General features: G+C 43.1%; 1 protein-coding gene across 1 annotated transcript in view; it reads right to left on the bottom strand.

Annotated features, from left to right (window-relative positions):
• Positions 1-25,006, bottom strand: part of LOC144696418 (anoctamin-4) — a 172,675-nt gene that overhangs the window by 70,804 nt on the left and 76,865 nt on the right. The window contains exons 5-7 of the mRNA XM_078567672.1: positions 4,872-4,972; positions 3,712-3,756; positions 896-1,027 (exon numbers count right to left, since the gene is read on the bottom strand). Coding sequence (XP_078423798.1) covers positions 896-1,027; positions 3,712-3,756; positions 4,872-4,972 — 278 coding nt within the window. The remainder of the gene's footprint in view (positions 1-895; positions 1,028-3,711; positions 3,757-4,871; positions 4,973-25,006) is intronic.

Raw genomic sequence — 25,006 nt, 5'->3', positions numbered from 1 at the left:
TTATTCCAAAGCCCCTATCTACATTATTACTGTGTTACCAAACTGGGTGTCATTAGTCAACTTGGAAACTGAATTCTCTAATGCTTCGTCCAAGACATTGAGAAGTGTAGCCAAACGGACAGGCAAAGGAAGGGTAGGACTAATTAGGGACAACAACAAAGATGCTCCTCTGGAGGCAGAGGGAATGTATTTAGTACTAAGTCCTTGGCCTGCTGCAGTGTTCCAATGAAGCTCTGCCTAAGCTTAAGAACAGCAGCTCATCTTCCATTCAGACACTTCACAGCCTTTTGGGACGCAATGGAGTCAACGTTGATTTCAACAAACTTCAGACCAGGGACTCTAGCCCCATTTTGATTTTTTTTTTTTGCCAAGGGCAAGTCTGCACCTTGTTTTCACGATTTTGCTTTCAGACAGAGCGGTTCATTATTCTGCTATTGACACCTGCTCTGGGCCAATCTTTATTACAACTGTTACCATTGCCTTTTGTTACATGACATCTTTTGTTATTTAATCTCTCCTGCCCTTTAACCTATCCCAGGCATTTCCTTTTGTTCTTCCTCCCCCTCCCACTTTCAAACAGTATAAAACCGGCACATTTCCACCATCCCTCATTTCAGAGGAGTCATATCGGACTCCAAACGTAAACTCTGTTTCTCTCTCCACGGATACCATCAGCCCTGCTGAGTATTTCCAGTACTTTGTTTATATTTCAGATTTCCAGCATCTGCAGTATTTTGCTTTTAAATTTGTATGAAGTGGCCACTTTGCATTTATCTTCAGAGGACTTTGCCAATACTCGGGAAATTACTTTAGTTGGAGTGGAAGAGCCAAAAACGGCATCATCCAGCACCATTTTTCAATGTTTGGAGCTGCGACAGAGGAGCGCAATACTTACTGATGGATCCTCTGTTGGCTGAAAGGAGCAGTGTAGCAGTCTGTGTCCTCCAGGTCCGGTAATGTATCCTTGTCCAGCTTCATAGGTTTCCTAGGTAACCATCCTCGAAACCTGCTCAACCTTTTCTCCATCCTGTTTATAAAAACGTATAATCTTTATTAACGGTCTAATATCTTAAATGTTTACACCTTATCGGGATATATACACAAATAAAAATTCAAATACTTCAGGTATTGCAAATGCAACTTTAAAAAAAAGAGTAAAGATGTCAAGTCTGAATTCAGTCTGAATTCTAACAGATCTGCGTAGTTGCTAGAGCAATTAATCTCTTACTGACCTGGGTCAGGTACAATTACACCTTGTGGCCCTTGCAGGATTAGGAGCAGGTTTCACTAAGAACAGAGCACAATTTAACAGCCGAGTAATAGACTCTGTGCATTGACTCAGAATTTCCCAGAAACCTGTGCCCTTGTAATGACAGAGCAAGGCTGTGGGGTCGCTTTGATGGCGCAACTGCCCCCAGCGGCTTCTGGGGTAAGTGACTCACGCCACTACTTGTGTCACACGGTAATTTCCTGGGACTCTGGCATGGCTCTGCCGTTTCACTTGGCCAAAAATGTTGAACGGCTAACTTCAACAGCTCCCGGTCCCTGTCAAAAACCGATGGCGCTCGCGAGTTTGCCGAATTAACAACGCCCTGACCATCAAGGGTATTTTGTTTAAAATTGGTGCCAAGGGCGCTTGGTCACAGGGGGAGTCAATAAATACATGAACATCCCTAACACAGGTGATCTGGCCACCGTCACATTGTGGGATCTTGCTGTGCACAATTCCTGGGTTAGGGTAGTGACTACACTTCAAAAGAAGTGGCTGAGAAGTGCTTTCGGATATTGGGAGGTTGCAGGGACATTGTACAAATGCAAGTTCTTATCTATCTTTTACACTTTACATTCTCAAAGCAAATCCATTGTACCAGTTGTGATCAGATTTAAACTGATTACATGATTCACAATTAAACTTTGTCATCACTTTATACACAGGACACTCACAATACGTTTAACATCAGTGAAACAACATTAGATTACTTGGTTAAATGGTACGATCACTGAAGGGCAGTTTAAAGTTGAAAGTATCTAATCTGGACAATATAAAGTACATTCAGCTTTGCTGGTATCTCATTAATTTAATTGTCTACATTTTGAGACAAGAAATGGCTTCCTAGAGTCCATTTAGCATTTGCCTTCAGAAGGTCCATTGCCCAGGTTTCTGCCTTGTTAACTTGCCCAGCAGTAAGTTGTTTGGGTAATTTTTTTCCCATCCTTGGGCCAAAACATCCGCCAGTAAAGTTCAGATTTAAAAAAAAAAAGACGCTTGGGTTAATGAGGAGCCTTGGTTTTTGGCTCTGGCACTGATTTGGCCATCCCAAATATAAACTGATGTGACTGGAATTGAAATCAACTCGGGGAAAAGGAGTAGAAAGATTTGTTTTTTTTTTTGCAATGTGAGACTTGCAAGAATTGTTCAGCTTTTGTCACTTTTATGAAAATGTTAAAATGATCTGCTGAGAGTCGTCTCTGGCCCTGTCACCTTGAACATTCCCATCTCTGCTCTGGACCCATCCAGATGCTCATTGCAGTTTATTCTAATCAGTTACAGAACAGACTTTGCCTCAAATTCTCCACAGAACGTGTAAGAGTCTAATGACTGCAGTCCGTCAACATTTTCAAGTTCCAGGAAATTCTGGGCTTACGGTGTCACTTTCCTCACCTCCTGCAACCTACCCATCAGCAACCCCACAGGAGAGTTGCTGGTATGTATAATTAGATTATATTCCACAGATATTTTAATAATGATGGAACATTTCCCCGTTGTTCGTCAGCTCAATGGCACAAAATTGATTCCCTGAGATTCATTCTATTTACCACAAGGTATGGCACATATTTCTCACTTTGTTGGCAGCCCCATCCTATACCCTACGCAGTTTAACAGTGAGCCTGGGACGAGGGGTCAGAGTCTCAGATAAGGAGTCAGCCATTTTGGATTGAGACGGAGGGAAAATTTCTTCTCTCAGAGGGTTGCGAATCTTTGGAATTCTCCGCTCCAGAGAGCTGTGGAAGCTCAGTCCTCGAGAATATTCGGCCTGGGATTGATAATTTTTTGGGTATTAAGGAGGGAATTAGACATATGGGGAACAGGTGGGAAAGTGGAGTTGAGGTCGGGAGATCAGCCATGATCTCGTTGAAAAGCAGAGCAGGGTCACGAGCCCATGTGACCTACTCCAGCTGCTATTTTTTATTAATGCCCTTACATGGCTTGCTCCTGCTCAATCTTAGCAAAGTGCCCTACTATGCAAAGCAAAGCTTTTTGCAAGACACACAAGTCCTCTAAAAAAAAAAGCTATGGCAGATGGTGCTATTACCTCCAGTTGAGTAAAGACTTCCCACAACAACATTAAGGGACCTATACACATGTCAGCAGCATTACAATTTATTCAGTCAGCAAGTAGTTTGGAGATTGACACTGTTGACTCCGTGCAATATTTTTACTTAACTAAAATATAAAAAGGTGTAACCAGGGGTCTAAAGCAAGGTGTTTTTATTTAGGAAATTCTGCTGTGCAATGTAGTCCTGTCAGAAGGTAACGAAAGTGGGTCTTAGCTTCTATCGTGTTGTGGCCCTAACTTAGTATTGAGTCTCGAGACAATGTAAACGTGGTCAAGAAACAGGGAACCTTAGTCTCTGAGCAGGAAACAGAAGCACGCACAGCCCTTTCAGTTCAGCCCGAGTAGGTTTCAGGCAATGCCCAGACACACGAACCTGCTCATGAACTTGTATCGCCGCTGCAGGTAATAGATTTTTCTCCTGGAAGAACAGCAAAAATGAAGCCAGTCGAGAAGAAAACCCGTCGTCAGTTACAGTATGAACTATCGAGGAAGGAAAGGGAGATTGAAGATATAAGCCTGCAAGAGGTAGGAGAAAAAGACTAAAAGGAGAGATTAACAGATCAAACACAAGAAAACAATTCAAAAAGACACGAGAAGCCGTCAAACAATTTGCTTTTCAAACATTGTGATGGATGGAAAAGGGAGATTTTTAAACCCGGGTCCACAGAAATTAGAGTGAAAGAGAGGGGTTTGGCAAGATTTCTTTCCGCAGAGCTTGGAGTGGTTTTCTGGCAAACGAGTCGATGAGAACACGCTGCATCTTTTAAAGGGTAGTGGAGGAAGTTACAGGGCTATGGGGAAGAGAGAGCAGGTCAGTAGGATTTAGTTTTGGATTGCTTTAAGAGCAGGCATTGACACGATGGCCCAAATGGTCTCCTTCTGTGCTATGAACTTTTTTTATTCCCTCAGTTACTTTGAGAATCATAGCATGATACAGCACAGGAGACCATTCAGCCCATCATGCCTGTGGGACATATCTTGGGTTTATCGTGGCATAACTACTCCCTTCAGCCAATGAAAACATTATAACTCAATCCTCAAGACCTTGGTCAGATGGCTCTTTGACCTTCTAATGATAATTGACTGAGACTGTATATTGATTTAATTGGAGCTCACTGGTCAGTTAATGGATGTTTCTACAATGCTTCCAGCCAAAAAACACTGAACGTTCTGGGAACATAAATCAAGATTTGATTCTAAGCAGATGATGTAATGTAATGTATTTTCTTAGTCCGATTTTTCATGGTGGGACACAGCCAAGAGTTTTGGAAAGGGAAACACTGCAAAAAGTCTTGGAAACAAAACACAGAAAAGCACAGAACTGTCAACTCCTGCAAAGAGAGGAGAGGGGTCAACATCTGGAGTAGAAACTGCTCCCCAAAATGTCGACCTACCTTTTCCCTATAGGTGCCAACAACCTGTGTACTTCCAGCATCACGTTAACAGTCCAGGTTTACCCCAATCCAACAAAAATACCAACAAAACCATCAACGGGACAATTGGAGGGAAAAAAAGTCGCATAGTTTTGCTTACCTGAAAGGCATTCGTACATTCATTAATTCTGCATATCTACAAAGAACTTCCCAAGGGGCATGCAACTTCACAAATATTATGTCACTGTTGGTCAGGGATGACTGCAAAAAGAGAAATAAATTTATATTAACACCTCAATGTATTGAGGTTTTGGAATTTTTAAATCACTGATGGGATTTGGGCCAGCCTTTATTGCTTATCTCCGATTCAGAGAGCCAACTTCTTGAATGCAGCTGAGTGGCTTGCTAGGCCATTTCAGAGGGCAGTTAGAAGTCAACCTCATTGCTGTGGATCTGGAGTCACATGTAGGCCAGACCAGGTAAGGGCAGCAGGTTTCCTTCCCTAAAAAGGACATTAGTGAACCAGATGGGTTTTTACAACAAATCAACGATGGTTTCATGGTCACCATTACCGATTTATTTAGTTGAATTTAAATTCCCCAGCTGCACTGAGGGGCGGGATTGGAATTAATCTCTCTGGATGGTTAGTTCAATGACAACCACTAAATTACTAAATTCTCTACTTTGTTGAGAACATAAAATACACAACGTTTTGTATTCATTTAGTGCCTTTACATATAATAAAATGCCCAATGGCACCTCACAGAAGCATTATAAAGCAACATTTGACACTAAGCCACATAAGGAGATAGTAGAACAGATGACCAAAAGCTTGGCCCAAGATCCATTGCAGACATTCCTCACTGGGTTAATGCTCATTCAGGATGAGGTATGTTTTTACAAACTGTTCCGGTAAGAGAAAGAACAGTTCAGTTAAAAACAATTAAATTTGTAAAGCAGTATAACTGCTCAGACCAGCACCAGAAGGGCTGAACTGTTCAATGCTACTTTCTGCAACATCTCAGAATTCCCAGAGATTTAATCAATGGAAATTAACCAACGGTCATAACTGGCTACTAGGACAAGAAAAATTCCCCCTATAGTAATGAGCTTATCCTTATACACATTCATTAAAAGGGTAACAGTGCACGTGTGAATGTGGGGTAAATAAGATTGGCGAGTTGCAGATGCAGATAGCAACTATTAGAAAAAACAAAGTGTTGTTGTGGTGATAACAGAGACCTGGCTCAAGGAAGGGCAAGACTTGGTATTAAGTATTCCTGGATACAAGGTGTTCGGGAAAGATAGGAAAAGGAAGGAAAGGTGGCAGTAGTTGTTAAGGAGAATATTGCAGTGCTGGAGAAAGGATGTCCCAGAGGGGTCATGGACAGAATCTATAGTACTTGGCTAGAGCTAAGGATCAAAAAAAAGTCAAGGTGCAATTACATTGCTCGGTGTAGTCTATAGACCACCAGCTAGCCGGAAAAATGTAGAGGAACGAATTTGCAAGGAAGTTAGAGAAAGGTTCAAAAATTAGAGAGTAGTTATAAATGGAGGACTTTTAATTATCTGAATATAGACCGAGATAATAGAGTAAAGGGGGGGGGCAAGAGTTCCTAAAGGGTGTTCAGGAGAAGTTTCTATAACAGGTGTTTCCAATAAGAAAGGATGCATTGCTGGACCTCGTTCTTGGGAATGAGATGGGCCAAGCGGATGAAGTATCAGTAGGGGAAAATGTAATCATTGTATCATAAGCTTTAGGAAAAAGGACAGTAAGACAGTAATCAATAGTAAGATTAACTAACTGCGGAAAAGCCAACTTCAATGGGGTAAGAATGCATCTGACCCAGATAACGCGGAATCAAAGATTAGCAGATAAAAAACTGCAAGTGAACAATGGGCTGCCTTTAAAAAGGTAGTTCAAGTATAGTTAAGGTACTGTTATGCATTCATTGGTTTGCTGTATATCTCATTTATCTCCGAGCAATGCAGGGCTGTTTAATTCTAAATCCAAATAAACAAACAGCCTATTTACAGAGCTTTAAAACATCTCATAACTTGGAGTTTCACACGTCTTCACACTGAGCCCCAAATCCTTTCTGGAATTTTCTCATATCTTAACACTCCAGCTCCACCATAGGCTTAAGAAATCAAGCAAGTGAACAAGAATCAGTTACCAGACTAGCATAATCAAACACAGATGAAACAAACCATTGAACACCACAGGTATATTCCCACAAAGGAAAAAGATAAGGCAAACAAATCCAGAGCTCCCTGGATGATGAGAGGGAGAGATTAACGTTGTTGCAAATATCTGGTTCATGTGTTTTAGAATATAACTTTTAGTTCCTGATGTGAATGCAATTCAAATAAGCCCAGAATATTAGAAATAAAAACAAAAACTCAAGCCAGGCAGCATATGGGGAGAGAAACAGAGTTAATGTTTCAGGCCAAGTGACCTTTCATCAATTCAGACGCATGACTAGCAGCTAACATTAAAAAAAAGGGAATCCCAAAGTAGACTTGCACGTTAATAGCAAAAAAAAGGTGGTAAAAGGAAGAGTGGGGCCCACTAGGGACCAAAAAGGGGAATTACACGTGGAGTTAGGGGGTATCGCTGAGGTATTAAATGAATACTTTGCATGAGTCTTCATCAAGGAAGATGATGCAACCCAGGTCATGGTGAAAGGTGGTAATTCAGGCATAAGGGTTTAAAATTGATAAAGAGATGGCATTAGATAGACTGTCTGTACTTAAGAGTTGATAAAGCACCAGGACTGGATGAGATGCACCCAAGGATACTGAAGGTAGAGAGAGAGTAGAGGCACTGGCCATAATTTTCCCACCTCGATTACACTCCAGGGTGGTTCCAGGTGACTGGAGAATTGCAAACGATTGCACCCTTTTTTTTTGAACAAGGGTGTAAGATAAGCCCAGCAACTACAAGCCTGTCAGTTTAATCTCAGTGGTCAAATTTTTAGAAACATGAATCTGGAACAAAATGAATAGTCACTTGGGCAAATACAGGTTAATTATAGGAAAGCTAGCATGGACTGGAGGGAAAATAGCATTCAACTAACTTGCAGGAGGTTGGCGTGGGCAGTGCTGTTGATGTGGTGTACATGGACTTCCAAAAGACATTTGATGCAGTGCTACGCAACAGACTTGTTAGCAAAGTTACAGCTCATGGAATAAAAGGGAAAGTAGCCTCAAGAATAAGAAATTAGCTGAGTGACAGGAAGCCAAAGCAGTGGGCAATGTTTATTTTTAGACTGGAGGGAGATTTACAGTGGAGTTACCCAGGGGTCAGTGTTAGGATCCCAGCTCTTCCCAATATATATTAATGACAGAGATCTTGGTGTACAGGGTAAAATTTGAAAATTTGCAGATGATATGAAACTTGAAAGTATTGAGTATCAATGAGGAGGATAGTATAGAACTTCCAAAGGTCACAGCCAAGTCAGTGGAATGGCAAGTTAAATTTAATTCACAGAAGTGTGAAGTGATTCATTTTTGTGAATCATTTTGTGAAGGAAGAACATGGAGACACCATATAAAATAAAGGATACAACTCCAAAGGGGGTGCAGGAGCACAGGGACCTGGCTGTTAATGTGAATAAGTCATTGAAGATGGCAGGACAGATTGAGAGAATCGTTAAAGTATACAGTATCCTGGCTTTATCAATAGTGGAGGGGGGTGAACAAAGAGAGAGTACATTGAAACCCGTACAACATACTGGTTCCTCTCAACTTCAGCACTGCATCCAGTTCCAGACCCACACTTTAGGAATGATGTATAAACATCAGAGAGGCTGCAGAGGAGATTCACAAGAATGGAGGTTCCTCATCCATGGAACCAATTACGTAGATAGATTGGAGAGGTTGGGACTGTTTTCCTTGGAGGAGACAAGGTCTGATAGAGGTGTTCAAAATCACGAGGGGTCTGGTCAGAATAGATAGGGAGAAATTGAGAATGAGGGGGCACAGATTTGAGGTGAAAGAAGCAATGATGACATGAGGAAAGTGTGTTGTTAGGAACTGGAGTGCAACCTGGGAGTGCGGGCGGAGGAAGAGTTAATTGAAGTTTCCAAAAGGAATTTGGATCATTATCTGAAAAGGATGAATTGGCAGGGCCATGGGCAAAAGACACGAGAATGGCACTACATGAACTGTTCCTTCAGAGGGCCAGCACGGACATGGACCAAAAACCTTTCTCCGATTCTATGAATTTATATTGGGTTGAGTTGAAGAAATTAAAATTAAATCTACATCAATCGCCATGTACTAGATTCTGAATATTTCATACTCTACATGTTTCAAAAAGATGTTCAAGTGTTCAAAAATTCTGATAAAGTGAAAATGAAAACCAGGCAACGAATAGGGAGATCTGATTTATGATGGTGGGAAGTCAATCCCTGGGATAAGGATCATTATGTTTGCGAAAGGTTGATATTTGGTAAAAGTGGAAGCAAATTGATTTAAAAAAAACAACAAAACAATTGCCAGGAACTCCGAATCTAAATAATTAATTTCGGCTGCTGTTGGCTGTTCTGGTAAATGGGTTTCAGTAAAAACCCAACATCGAGACCTCAAGGTCGATGGATCCTGGTGCGAGAGAATTCTATTAGATATTGGCCTGCCAGGGAAAAATAAAACTAACCCATAAGATAAAACAGTTAGACAAACCCCATCTGTCTTCAAAATATGATCTGTGAGCAGATAAGAGTTAAGAAATTCCAGGGTGTTTGTGACATTTAAATTACTCAACGGCTTTTAGATATGGTTTTCTGTCACGTTGATTTTTGGAGACGATAGCATTTTCTACTTCCTTAACTCCCGTGAGAAATCGAGGAACGATTTGAAGTCTGCGTTCCAGCCTGTGATCTGGCTCAGTCACGCGTTCATTAGCTGGACAAGCTGATGACAAGGACACTCAGTTCATCGCAATATCAAATTAGTTCAGCATAAAATTACTGCAGACACTCGGGCAGATCAGGCAGCATTAGTATAGTGAAGAAGGTAGGGTTAACACTGGAATTGCTGAGAGGTAAAAAAAGACCAGCGTCCATCCAGTTCACCTTCTACAGTGATGGAGTTATTAAAAAGTCACAGCGATTAATCCTCATCAATGAGTCTACAACAGACCCCAGACATGGTGAAGGGAAAACCCCAGAGACGGAGAGCTTTGGGAGCCATAGATCCAAAGTTACCTGTTCCTCCTGAGCAGGCTACGCTCAGGACACCCGAGTCACCAAATGTTAAAAATCCAAAACAAATCTCTCCAACTTGCATCTGAATTAATCAATACTGACTATTCCCACCACCTCCCTAGGGAGCATGTTCCATAGACCCACCACTCACTGAAATATTGTTTCAGCAGGTTTGTTTTGAATTTTCCCCCTTCATGCTGTGTTCTCTGGATCCACTGTTCTAGACAAGGTGAACCAGCTCATCGTAGTCAACATTATCGAGTCTGTTTACAATCTTAAAAACAATCGTATCACCTCTTAACCATCTCTATCCCAGTGAGAATATGCCTCACATACAAAATCATTACTCCAAACCCAGACGGGTCCTCATTTCAAGCAACTTCCAGCTCTAATGAGGGTCTTTCACCTATCCATGGGGTTTTTGTTTCCCCCCCCGCACCCGCCACTCATTCTTGGGATGTGGGTGTCGCTGGCTGGGCCAGCATTTTTTATCCATCCCTAATTGCCCTTGAGAAGGTGGTGGTGAACTGCCTTCTTGAACCGCTGCAGTCCGTGGGGTATAAGTTCCGGGCATTTAAGAGGCAGCCACATTGCTGTGGGTCTGGAGTCACATGTGGACCAGACTGGGTAAGGACAGCAGATTTCCCCCACCCTAAAAGACATTAGTGAACCAGATGGGTTTTTAACAACAACCGACAATGATTTCATGGTCAATTTTAGACTTTTAATTCCAGATTTTTATTGAATTCAACTTACACCATCTGCCAGAGCATTACCCTGGGTCTCTGGATTACTAGTCCAGTGACAATACCACTGCGCCGCTGCCTCCCTTGTGCTTATAGCTTTAACATTTAACCACAGTTTACCCTCACTGAATAGACCAGCCCAGGTTGCAGGTGACGTTAATCTCACCCTGTAGCTTGGAGCACTCCAAGGCCCAATGCAAATCCAGTCCCACTGTGATCCCAGTGATTGAACAAAGTATTGGTGCTGTGCTTAGAAGGAGTGTAACTAAATATTTTCCTTTTGCAAACTAAGCAGTGTACTTCCCAATACATGGATCTGGGATGCATGAGCTAAGGGGGTATTTCTGCTGATCTCAGTGATGACTTTTCACTTTGAATGGTGCCCCGAGCTGCTGAACTGGCCCAATCTACCTCAGTAGAGCTGCTGGAAAAACTAACGTAACTATCAGTTTTAACACCTAAAAAGAAAAAACTATACTGGTGTTCATATAGCGCTTTATTCCATCGTCGAGATATCCCATAGCGCTTCTCAATTCTTTGTGAAGTGCAGACACTGATATTGGCTAATGGAACAGCACAGCAAGATCCCACAAACAAAAATTTAGTAATGGCAGCTGACAAAAGAATGGCCAGGTTGCCCATTTATGGGATCTTGCTGTGTGCAAATTGGCTGCCAAAGTTTTTTACATTATGACAATGACCACACTTAAATATATATTTTTTTTAAACTGGCTACAGTGTGCTTTGGAACATCCAGAAATTTGCTATATAAAAATGAAAGCCTTTCCTCTCATTCTTCATTTGCTTTACAGTCCAGCAGTTAGAGGCCTACCTCCCAACTCATCTAACTTTGCTAAGTTACCACAATGTCACACATCGTGGTGAGAATTATGATAGCATTGTGAAATTGCAAGACATTGAGTCAATTATCAGCTGCAAACTTGATTCATTGTACGAAAGGAAGCTAATAAATCGCAGTCAGCATGGAATCAGATGCAGCCTGATCAGGCTGCTTAATTTCTTCAGGAAGCAAAACTCCAAGTAGATAATGGAAAAGCCTGCAAGGTCGTGTATCCCATATTCTGGTGAAATTGGTGTTTGGCAATAGTGAATCAGCAGTCTGTTTTACACCCCTCTCCACCCTTTTCCATTGGCTGCAATTTCTCACCGCACACCCCCATCGCCACCCCACCCGCTCCCCACACCACTGCCCATCTCCAAGTGTTAAAGGACTTAGAATAAACCCCGTGACTGCATAAGAAATTGCCTGAAGGGTAAAACAACAGGTGACATCAGGTCGAAATAAGAGATTTGCATTTATATAGCACCTTCCATGGCCAGCAGAGGTCTTGAAGCACATCACAGCCAATGAAATACCTTTAAAAAAAGTGTAATATAGGAAATGTGGCAGTCAATTTGCACACAGCAAGCTCCCACAATCAGCAATGTGGTAAAGGCCAGGTAATCTGTTTTTGTGATGTTGATTGAGGGATAAGCAATGGCCAGGAACCCAGGGAGAACTCCCTTGCTCTTCAAAACAGTTGGCATTAGGATCTTTTACATCCATCCGAGGGGATGAACGTGGTCTTGATTTAACGTTTCATCTGAAAAACAGCATCGCCAACAGTGCAGCACTGCACTGCTGTCAGCCTCCATTTCTTCACTCAAGTCCTAGAGTGGGACTCGAACCCACAACCTTCTGACTCAGCGGTGAGAGGGACAGTGTGCCACAGTGGCTAGGTCCCTGGGACTGCTATGGAGAACACAAATTTCTAAGTTGCATGAACAGAAGTCTCTGGCTCATTGGCTCAATAAGAGTGTATGGCTACAGATTAAACTTGATTAAGAAATGATAACATTTGATATTCTCAGGTTTTGATAAAGAATGTGATAAAACAATTCACTGAAGTGCACAACAACAGGATAAATATAAGCCTCTCTCCACACAAAAGACAACATAAATGCTTTTTTATGCATCTTGGTGCCTTGGCTCAGTTGGTAATCGTCTTGTCCCAAGTCAGAAGGACGTGGGTTCAAGACCCACTCCAGGCCCAGAGTGCTGAAGACAGGCCAAGGAGGTGCTGCATTGTCAGAGATGCTGTTTCTTGGATGAGGCGAGATGTCTACTGGAAGCCTCATCCGCATCTCTTGGTAGATATATTTAAAAAAATCCTGTGGCACTATCTTAAAAAGAGGGGCAGGGAGCGGTCACTGCTGAATATTCATCCTTTAAACACCATCACTAAAAAAGGCAGCTTAGCGGACCATCCCCTCAGTGATATTTGTGGGACCTTGCTGTGCACAAACGGTTGTAGCAATTTACTGACTCCACATCAAAGTAACTCATTGTGAAATGCTTTCGGGTTCCCTCAGGAGAGGCACACAACAATGTAAATTCCTGTCTTTGGCATTAGGCCAAGCTAAAGAAAGTTAAATGTGGCAAGCATTAATGCCAGGCAATGACCATCTCCAACAAGAGAGAATCAAACCATCTGCCCTTGACATTCAATGGCATTGCCATTGTTGAATCCCCCACTATCAACATCCTGGGGTGGGGGGGGTTACCATTGACCGGAAATGGAACTGGACTAGCCATATAAAGTACTGTGGCTACGAGAATAGGTCAGAGACTAGGAATCGTGTGGCGAGTAACTCATCCCCTGACTCTCCAAAATCTGTCCACCATCTGCAAGGCACAAGTCAGGAATGTGATGGAATATTCCCCACTTGCCTGGATGAGTGCAGCTATTCTGCTAGTCAGATGGCCAATTAGTTCATCCGGGATACCTCATATTCTCCCCTGTAAAAAGGAGCATCACTCCATGATGAAACAAAGGCTTCATAGTTTCACGGTACATCAACCACTTCTTCACTGTCATTGGGTCAAAATCTTGGAACTCCCTTCTTAAAAGCTCTGTGGGAGTACCTGCACCCCATGGACTGCAGTGGTTCAAGGCAGCAGTTCACCACCACCTTCTCCATGGCAACAAGGGGTGGGCGATAAACGTTGGCCTAGCCAGCGATGCTCACGTTAGCTTGGCTGTCTCGTTTCCCTGTGGTTTGTTTCTCTACTGAAATATCTGATGTCTTACATTAAAAAAAGGTAGGTAAATATTAAATTCAATAAACCACAAGCAGATTCTAAAGTAATAAATATAGTGCACCTTTTAGGAAAAGATTTACTATTAACTACGAAACAAAGTCACCTCTCCATTGCAACACATTGTTTGTTTGTTTTCCAACTGTTAAGTAACGGCAATTGTAGGAAGTAATTTTCACCATTTCACACTCCATTAAAGAGAATTGATCGGAGTAAAATTGTCCCCATCATTACTCAGTCTCTGTTCTGCCAGTCAGATGGCCAATTAGTTCATCCGGGATACCTCATATTCTCCCCCTGTAAAAAGGAGCATCACTCCATGGTGAAACAAAGGCTTCATAGTTTCCGTGTAGAATGTGGAATGCTTTATAACAGCTTTGTTGCTTGAATGGGCTTCACACAGCGGCTGCACAGCCATCATTTACCTACAATTCTCAGTGAGGCAAAGATTTCATGGGCAGAATCTTACAGCGCAGATGACGACCTTTTGGCTTAGTTCCTCCCCGCAGAGGCAATCCAATTTAGCCCTACACCTCATCGTTTCCCATAACCTTGTGTGAAGGTAGCTCTGTCCTCTAGTTTTTCTGTCAATTATTTTAAATGTATGACCTCTGGTTACAGATCCTGTTACCAGAAATGGTTATTCTCTAGTTGCTCTATTGAAGCCCCTCATTAATTTTAAATGTGTTTATTAGGTCTCCCTTTAACCTTCTGTTGCGCCAAAGAGAACGATCCCAGCTTTGTCAATATTTCCACATAACTGAAATCCCTCATCCCTGGTATCATCCTGGTAAACTTCCTCTGCCCCCTCTCTTCATGGTGTTGCACCCAGAACTAAAAACAATACTCCATCTGAGGTCTAACCAGAGATTTGTACAGTTTTAGCAAAACTTCCTTGTGTGTATATCAAATGCTTGTGTACAAAGCCAAGTATCCCAAAAGTTTAGGTGGCAGGATAAATTTACCCTGTGCCACTTCAAGAATTTGTGAATATGACCCCCTGGTCCCTTTGTTCTTGCACCTTGCTCAGCATGGCACCAATTCCAATTTTACCGCCTCCCTATGTCACTCCTGCCAAAGTGCAGCACTTATCCATGTTAAACTGCGTCTTGCTGAAGAGAAAGACATGTCGAAGTTTGTCTTGCACTCATCAGGACACTTCTCAAGAATACCAATAAAGGGGGAAACAACAATTTATACTGTATATTTAAAGAGAGTGCTGATTGGTTGACAAGTAGCATTGCCATGGTGAATGCACAAGTGATGGTCACTGACAGTTAACGGTCAAAAATTCTTGTGAAATATCCTGAGCGCAAGATGAAAAGCTTAGACACCCCTTTCTTCAGCAATACTCAAGTTCTGTGCTACCAAATGACTCAACTGCATCTGCCGTGTCTGCCCATTTCAGACCATCCATGTCCTTCTGAAGACTGCCAGTACCCTGCTCACCATTCACTCTTGAAAAATTTTGCTTCACAAACTTTGACATCTAGAAATATTATTATACCCACTAGCACTTGCTGCCCAAATTCTCCTGCCCATGTTTCTAATGGAAACGCCTCATGTAAACTCCTTACTCAGCGATTACACATGGGCTCTCATCGAAGACACCGCAGCACAACCACTGGCGAGAGTGCGCATCACACGTCCACATAAAAGCGGCTTCCATTATAAATGTGGACATAAGAGTTAATATTGAAAGTATATAAAAAAAAGGACAGCTTGTCAGAGTTTACTTTACTTCAGTCAAAGATTCCCCTGCCTGCTAACAGTTTCGTCTGAACAATACATTTAGTTTTCATTCCTCAAATCATCCAATATGTAAAGCACCCCCCGCCCCCACCTCCCGAGAAACACAAACCATGTTTAAAAAAAAAATCAGAGGGTAAAACCAGTGGGGGAGTCTGTTCAGAACTGTTATGTAGAATGAAGGGAATACTTCACCTTGATTGAGTGCCTAGTTAATTGCTTTTGTTCATATAGGATAATTGGATTTGCTAGACACAAGATTTAAAATGTGACTTATGGGCATCTAATCCTGCTCCCAGTCTCGAGTGAAACAGTCTATATCTATATTCAATGACCTCAATTAAGACTCTGTAAATAGAATGTGTATTGAGGGTTCTACATCTGGCAGGAATGTTCGAGTCTTGAAGGAAAAGGAACGTTGTTTTTGTCATTAAATATTTGAATTAAGTACTTGCACTCATTAAGCGTGCTTCAGAATCGCAGAACATCTCAAAATGCTTTACAGTCAATGGAGGACTCTTCAAGCACAGTCACTACAGTCAAGTAGGAAATGCAGCAGCCAGTTTGGGCATTGCTGTGTGTGGGAATGTGCAACGTGATAATGACCAGATAATCTATTCTTATAGTGATGTTGATGAATATTGGACAGTTCACTGGGGAGAACTCTCCTGCTCTTTCTCGAAAGCTGCGGGGGTTTTATGTCCATCCGAGGGGAGGTAGGGTGGGGGAAAAAAGAAAGAGAGAGGTCGGCCTCTATTTAACATTGCCTCTGAAAGCGCAGCACTCCCTCGGTACTGCACTGGGAGTGTTGACCTGCATTCTGAGGCTTGAACCATGACCCTCTGGCTCCAAGGCAAGGGTGCTACTCACCGAGCCACACTGACACAAACTCGGAAAAGGAATGGCTAATAACATTCCACTGAATTTAAAAGATAAATTTATTTCCTAAGATTTTACTGGGACATGTAGATATATCTTTAGAGAGCATAGAAAAGACAAAGCAGGTGAAAGCTTTGGGATGTTCCCTGTTATTGGACTAGTGGAAGTTACAACAGTAGACTGAAGTGTGGGCCCAAATATCAGAAGGGAGAAATTCAACTTAAAATGTTTTTACTGTTCATTACAGACCTTTTTTAAAAAAAGGGTCAAATATGACCTAAAAGCAAAATACTGCAGATGCTGGAAATCTGAAACAAATATGATCTTCTGTGCTGTTAAGTATAATGGTCACTATATCTGAAGTCAGAAACTTTTAGTACTCCCGACAATCTGCCCAAAACAGGTGTTAGCCAACCGGTGGGTGCAATACAGTGACCAGATGCCCAGCTGTAGGACATGGGCTATAAATGCACAGGGTGAACACTCAGTCCAATTGGACCAAGTTTGAGCAACAGCCTTTAAAGGGCCGCTGGAACTTGCTCGAGGAGTAACTTTTCCCAAATTGAAAAGTCTCCAGTCAGAAGGTCTGCTCCATGCAAATGCTGCTGGTCCGGGCTCCCAGGACTCAGCTGCATATGGGAGCCATCTGGAATTGGTCTGGCGCTGACCGGCAAGTGGCGTCGGTACTGGCTTCATTCAGCTGGTAAAGCTCAGAGGGCTGCTCAGGCCATAATCCAACACAGACTGCCTCCGTTTCCAAAGCAACCATTTTGCAAGCCTAATGCCCATTTTGGGCTCAAGTCTCATTTAGATCCCGATTATGTCTTGGGAAGCAAGGAGGACATCTGGGCATTCATGCAGGGCCTGGGAGAGAGTCACCAGGGAGTCGTGGCTGAAATGTGGTGTACAGGGCTGGCTTCTCGTGGTGGGCATTCGGTTGGGTTACACCACACAGTTGGCCTGTACAGAGTGCATGCGTTTGGGTGCAGTTTAAATATGGTACCAGGAACTTTGACCTCATAAGGTAACGGCAGGCAGTCGAATCAGTGCCCGCCCCACCATGCGATTCAGTGAGCAGCTCACTGTTGCATTATCAGCTTTCAAGCGGAAGATCAGGCGTGAGAACTCACCCAGCTGATCGGCAGGAAACACACCGACTATCCCACCCATCACAGCCTAGTCTGAAAAATGGACAATTCCACCCGCTAGCCGTTTCTCCCTCCAGAGAGGAGGGAGGGAGTGACGTCGTGGTTTTGTCACTCGTCTAGTACTCTAGAGACCCAGGGTAATGCAGGTTGATACACAGTGGTGGTGATTTCTGGGGACCCGGGTTCAAATCCCACAACAGCAGATTCAATAAAGACATGGAATTCAAAGACGACCATGAAATCATTTGTTAATTATTGTGAAAACCCTTCACTAATGTCCTTTAAGGAAGGAAATCTGTCGTCCTTACCTGGTCTGGCCTACATGTGACTCCAGACCCGCAGCAATATGATTAACTGCCGTCTGCCTGTGAGCCCATCAGCTCTACCTGCCCCGCAGCAAGAGACCCAAAGCAGGGCTGGGGCCTCTAGAGGATACCCGACGTCAGCAAGATGCCTCCACCCTTGCTGGAGATGTTGTTGGGGCTGCACCCAGGCATGAGTGTGTAGAGTTAAGAAATTATGATTGAACACGGGTGCTCACTCATTGTATATATAATGTACCTTTGGAAACACAATTTGATTTTAGGACTCAACTTCTCATGATGTGAATGCCTCTTGTATCGGACTCCATGTGCAGTGCAGCTGTATTTCCAGGATGACCCAAGTTCCGACTCCTCAAATGGTCATGTCCCTCAGATTCGTGTTATGTTTAACAGAGGCATTGTGTAGTAACCGGATATTTAATACACCTTTAAGACAAGTATTGTAATGGAAGGTCACATGATCTTAATATCCAATAGCAGAGTGGCGTGGGCTCTAAGTGAGGAGTCTGGAGTCAGCCACTGATGAGTGAAGAGATTTTTTTAGTGAGCACACAAGTATAGCTGTAGAGTTTAGCTTGTAAATAAACAGCATGTGTCTACTCTAACAATGATCATGTTCTCTGCCTCCGTCTCGGCTCGGTCGCTCAGAAATAATGTGCAACCCGGATCCTTTAGCCCCATCGAACCAAGAGCACTGGATCCAACAAACTGATGGCGATGGAGGTGAAAAGCTCAGAAAAAAAAACCCAAAGGAATCCAGAAGAATTGAAATGGGGCCATGTCTCGCATGGTAGCCACGAGTAAAAGACAATTTCCTGCTGAGAGTCGAAGCAATCCCCTCAAAGCTCGGCACAATTTGAAAGAGTGGAGCCTTTCAATCCAACCTCGGGCGACTGGTCTCACTCATGTTGAACACCTCGCGTTCTTCTTCCAAGCAAGCGACGTTGCAGGGGAGGGGAAGAGGCGCGTGATCCTCCTGTCCACTTAAGACATACAGACTAATTCAGAATCTGTTGGCGCCCAGTGCCCCAGGCTCAGATCTGATGATTTATTGAATCTTGTAAACAAAAAATCATTACCAGCCCAAGCTGTCGGTGAGGATACAACAGTTTAAATTTAACTCCAGAAACAGAACTGTGGGGGAGACGGTCATTTGTTATGTGGCAAGTCTGAACCAATTAACTGAGCGTTGCGAGTTTTCTATTAATGATATGCTTAGAGATTGTTTGGTTGCAGTATAAATAGAAACACAATTCAGAAGAGGAGGAGATTATTGGCTGAATCAAATCTAGATTTTCAGAAAGCATTGGAAATTGTTCCCGCAATGGAAAGCGCAGTGCGAGATTCCGATGCCATTCAAGGTGCGCAAAATGGTGCCATCCTCCAAGCTGGACGTTGAGCTTCAACAACAGAAAGCACAAAAGCTCTGCACTCTGTTCCGAAGTGGGAAGCAGCCACTGCTAGAGCACTAGGAAAAAACTTTCTGAACAAAAACATGGCATAATAGTAACAGAAGACAGCCCTGTACTGAAACAACTTTAAAAGATTGAATGTTTCTTGTGCCATTGTAATGGACACCTCATGAGGCATTGTAAAGATAGAATCAGGCAGGCTTTCAGACAAAAGCAAAAACTCTATGAGATAAAACAGTGTTGAAAAGCCTGAAGTAATAGTGCTGATACTTATTCATTGTATAATTTAAAAGGTAGGAAGAACGGAACCACAAGAGTGAATGAGAAGGCTCTCAGAATGGAGGTGGATACTGGAGCAGCCACTACAGTGATGATTGGTGAGCATATGTTCAAATACCTGAATCATGGAGAATGTAAGTTGAATTTAGAAGAAACTAATGAAAAATTAAAAACTTATAAAAGGAGAAGACATACAAGTCAAGAGCGTATCTAGAGTCACAGTGAACTATGAAGGTCAAACAGTGAAGATTTACCCTTCATAGTAGCAGCAGGCAAGGGACCTAGTCTCCTCAGATGGAACTGGCTGAAATAAATTAGATTGGAATGGATTGAAATCTTCTGATGCAGAACCAATGGGTTTTCACAGCTATTACAAAAATATGTTTTCAAGAAGAACTTGGAAAAATTGAGGGGCTACAAGCAAAATTCCACGTGGGTCCAGGAGGCAACACCAAGATTCATGAAGGCAAGATCAGTACCTTATGCAATGCGAGATAAGGTAGACGCCAAACTGGACAGATTGGAAAAGCTGGGAGTGATACAACCAGTGCAGTTTTCAGAGTGGGCAGCACCAACTGTACCTGTTCTCAAACCTGACTGAAGCATTAGAATTTGTGGGGACTACAAATTAACAGTTAATAAAGTGGTAAAACTGGATAGACACCCCATAACTTGAGAGAAACTGGCAGGTCTGCATGAAGTTAGATATGAATCATGTCTAACAGTAATTGGAATTAGAGCAAGCATGCCGAACGTTTGTCAACATAAATACACATAAGGGATTGTACCAATACACCCCTTTACCATTTGGCATATATTTTGCTCATATCCAAAGAACCATGGAAAGTTTACTACAGGGATTTCCTCAAGTTGTAGTTTATCTGGATGACGCTCTCGTGACTGGACTCACCGAAAAAGAAACATTTGATGAACTTGAAAGAAGTTCAGAAACGTTTTTCGCAGGTTGGAGAGAGATTGAAAAAGGAAACAAAAAAGTGCACATTCCAGGCAAAGGAGGTAACTTACCCAGGTCACAAGGTCAATTCACAAGCCCTACATCCAATTGAAGGTGAAAATCATTAGAGAAGCCCCAGTGCCAAAGAATAGATCCAAACTCAAACCATTCTTGGTGATGATTAAAATTACTATGGACACTTCTTGACTAATTTGTCAAGAGAACTGGCACCACTATTACGTGCTCAAATAAAACCAGAGATGGTCATGGCAAACACCACAAGAAGTAGCTGTTATAAAAGTGAACGGTTGTTACAGTATCTACACTGCTAGTACATTTTGACCCAAAGAAAGCGTTAACATTAATGTGCGACATCACCTTATGGAGTGGGAGCAGTGCTTTCCTATTGAATGGACGATAGGTCAGAACAGCCCGTAGGATATGTCAAGAACACTTAGTACTGCAGAGAAAAAAAAGTACTCAAATTGGAAAAGGAGGCCTGGCAATCATTTTCGGTGTTAGAAAGTTTCATCAATATGTACAGGGTCGTCATTTTACTATCATAACGGACCACAAGCCATTATTAGGACTATTCAGTGAAACAAGGCTATACCCCCTATAGGCTCAGCTAGAGTGCAAAGATGGTCATTGATCTTGGCAGTGTATGAGTATACTTTCATTCACAGAACCTTGCAAGTAAAAGACGAGGATGTTCCAATTCCTCAGGAATACATCTCGTTATTGAACTCCCTGTGCAATATGTGCAAAACAAATTAGCGATTGGACAAACCGAAACCCAGTATTATCCAAAGTGAGAAATCAAGTTCTTTATGGTTGGTCCCAAACACAAGAATCCGATGAAATGAAACTGTATTTCCAGAGAAGATACAAGATAATCGGCCAAGAAGGTATCTTATTGTGGGGAGCTTGAGTGATTGTTCCTTCAAAAAGGACAAAAGCCATTTGTTATCACAGTGCACATCCCGGAATTTCCAAAATGAAGGCAATAGCATGTAACTACATGTGTGGCTGGGAATGGGTGGAAAGATTGAAATCTTAAGTGAGAAGTTGTACGCGGTGTTAACAAGTGCAAAAATTACCTGCAACAGCTCCGCTACACCCCTGGGAGGGGCCAGGAAGGCCATGGGTATGAGTATACATCAACTATGTGCGACCTTTTATGGGAACAATGTTTCCCCTTATCATAGACTCTCAAAATGGATGTAGACAAAGTGAGGTCACCCACATCTTCTGCGACAATAGACAAGCTACGACAAAGCTTCAGTATAAAATGGATTACCTGAAGTGCTAGCATCAGATAACGGAACAGTATTCACAAGTGCTGAATTTAGCTGATTTACAAGCCTCAAATGGTATTGTTCATGTGAAAACACCTCCATACCACCTTTCTTCAAATGGACTCGCCAAGAGAGCAGTTCAGATGTTCAAATTTGGTATGAAGGAATTTTGTGGAGATTTGATTGCGACTAAATTAGCACGATTTCTATTCCATTATAGAACCACCCCTCATTCGACAACAGGTGTCCACACCTGCGGAATTGTGGAGACTGAGCCCAATCATGCCAAACTTGCGGGGGGAAGGCAGAAAGCAAGCAAGCAGGAAAATTAGAAGTTGGGACATGATTGTCACAGTTAGGACGGAACATTTAAATGTAGGAGAGAGAAGTATTTGTGAAAAATTTCAGAGAAGGACCAGCATGGTTGTTTGGTGAAATAAGTGCCCTAATGGGACCTCTTTGCTACCACGTGAGAGTCGAGATCGAATAGTAAGATGACATGTAGATCACATACGAAGTGGGGAAACCACTTCCAGACGTGATTCCAGTGTTCGTGACTTCTTTCAACAGGAAATGTTGATTCGCTCACCCAAGAACAAATGTATTTGAAGGGCTGATTGTACCTGAAAGGAGTCGAAGAAACAAAATTTACCAGATCTGAAGAACCTGATGCTCAGAAGACTTCAGTAAGAGAGATTCCAAAGGAAACTTCAGAAACTGTAGAGCTGAGAGGTTCTATATGCATAAGGGAACCCCCAGAGAGGCTGACTTCATAAATAATTGATGTGTAATTAACTTGGTATATTGAAAAATTGTAAAATGTATTTTTCAGTAAAGGGGGAAGGGAGGGATGTAGTAATCTGATATGTAATATACCTTTAAGTATTGCAATGTAAGGTCACATGATCTTAATATCCAATAGCAGAGTAGAGCGGGCTACCTCTGTGTGGGAGAGTCTTGAGTTAGTCACTGATGAGTGGAGAGAGTTTTATGTAATGAGCGCACAAGTGTAGCTGTAGAGTTTAGTTTGTAAACATGTTACATCATGTTTATTCTAACAACCATCTCTGGATGTTTTGTCTCTGTACCAACTTGGTCACCCCGGAATATAACAAAGTGTGCAAACTAGATCTTTTAGCCCCAACAAACCAGGGGCACTGGATCCAACAATTAGTCACTTGCCCCTCATGTCATTTAAAGGCGATGTGTCATGCCAGAGCATGACAGTACATGCAGGTAGAGAAATGTTCTTTGAATTATGTGTTGTGTCTTAGAGAGTGACATCAGCACTGGGTCGTGTTCCTGGAGTGTGAAAGCACACATCCTGGATGCATTATGTTCACTGCAACCAAATCCAATTCTCAATGGCCACTGAAAGTGTGGCGTGCTGGTGGCAAAGACTGCACAATGTGCATCGACTCAGGGTGCGCACTGCTGTGCTGCATTTCACAGCATCCACTGCTGCACATGCTGCCTGACCTTTCCAACACTGATCCCTTCATTATCCTTGGAGGGTTACTGGTCCCAGGCTGAATGATGAGAGTTTGCTTGAGATATCAATGATAAGAAGGGACTTCCTGATCACTTTCATGCCTTTAAGGGATCTTGTGTGCATGTACTGGAACATAGTGGCAGTCAATGGGTCATGGGCACATCTTCCATGTCATGCCACTGCGATGGCATCCTCATGCGAATGTCTCCATCATCACCCTCTTCAGGTTCCTGCCCTTCCAACTCCACCTTGTCCGAGGAAATCTCCGCCTCCTCCGTGTCTCCCTTTGGCAAGTGATCTCCCTGTTGAAGCACCAGCCTGTGCCATGCATGGCAGACCACAATGATGTGCAACACCCTCTGAGGAGAGAGGACTGCAGAGCCCCACCTGAACAGTTCAAGCCTTGGAAGCACATCTTCAGGATGCCAATGGTTTGCTCTATGATGAACTTTGTCAGAGTGCACCAAGTTCTCTCTCCCCTGAGGCACTTTTGGAGGACAATGCATGGGTGTCACATGCCAAATATTCTGCAGGTCCCCCTCATCACTCAGCAGCCAAGCCCTCAAAAGATCTGTGACACCCAGGAGTGACTCAGGATGTAGGAGTCACAAGAACTCCGGAGGCACAGATGTGCATGATCTTCTTCTGATAATCACGGAGCAGCTGCACTTTGAGGGAGGGAGCCCTTTCCTGTTGCTGAAGACCAGTGGCTGCTGCCAGGCAGCTCAGTGACGTGTACAATCTATAGCAGCCTGTACTCATGGGGAGCTAGCGATCGCCACAGATCCCAGAAATCTAGCAGTCTGGCTGGCTTCATCCATTGTGAACAAGATGTAATGATGTGCCTTAGGGTAAAGGGCATCCATAACTTCCTTATACATATATGTGTGGATGCCAGAGATGCTGCATAGGTCCCCAGTAGATCCCTGGAACAAGTCGCTTGCAAAAATTGTGCTGCAGCCAACTTTACAACCCCTGGCAAGGGATGCCCCCCCACCCAGTGCACATGGCATCAGATCCTCCCTAAGAATTTGGCAGATGTGAACCACCACATCCCTTACCAAATGAAGGCATCTGCAGCACTCACACTCTCTCATCTCCAAGTACAAGAGGAGTCTTCGTTGCACCCTGGGTCACACCAGTTGCCTCCATGGGCAGGGTCTCACCTCCTCGGCCTTCCTGAGACCCACCCCAGACCATACGCCTCAGGCCTTGGTTCTTAAAGCACTGCCAGATGGCGATGGGCCCTCCTGCTCCTTCTGAACACAACCATCAGGAAGGCAGCATTGTCACCCCCTCCATCCTGCTCTCCTCCTCCTCCCTGTGGAGGGATAGATCAAGCTGCAGCTTACCCTGCAATGATCAACCTCCCACTCCATGGCAGAAATCCAGTGTGAAGCCCTCGGGCTGCACTCCTTAAAATGTGCGTCATCCCCTGTTCCACCCTTACCGCCGAGGCTCTACCTCATCAGTGCCTAATAATCCCCACAGCAACTTGACAGCACAAATCATAATTGGATTGCAGAGGGTTGAGCACACCATGTGCTTTCAGCCTCATCCCCAGGCTCGGTCAGGCTGCCTCGTTTGAATACACCCCTGCCTGGCACATTCTGAATGTTTGGAAGCCTAGTGCCCGGTCAGCCATTCCACAAAGCAATGTGCAGGGTCTCATGGAACATCTTGTAGACAAGCATACGTCCTGCT

This window comes from Cetorhinus maximus, chromosome 22, assembly GCF_964194155.1.
Source record: "Cetorhinus maximus chromosome 22, sCetMax3.hap1.1, whole genome shotgun sequence".
Lineage (NCBI taxonomy): Eukaryota > Metazoa > Chordata > Chondrichthyes > Lamniformes > Cetorhinidae > Cetorhinus > Cetorhinus maximus.
The sequence above is the reverse complement of the archived record's forward strand: the minus strand, read 5'-3'. Positions and strand labels throughout refer to the sequence as shown.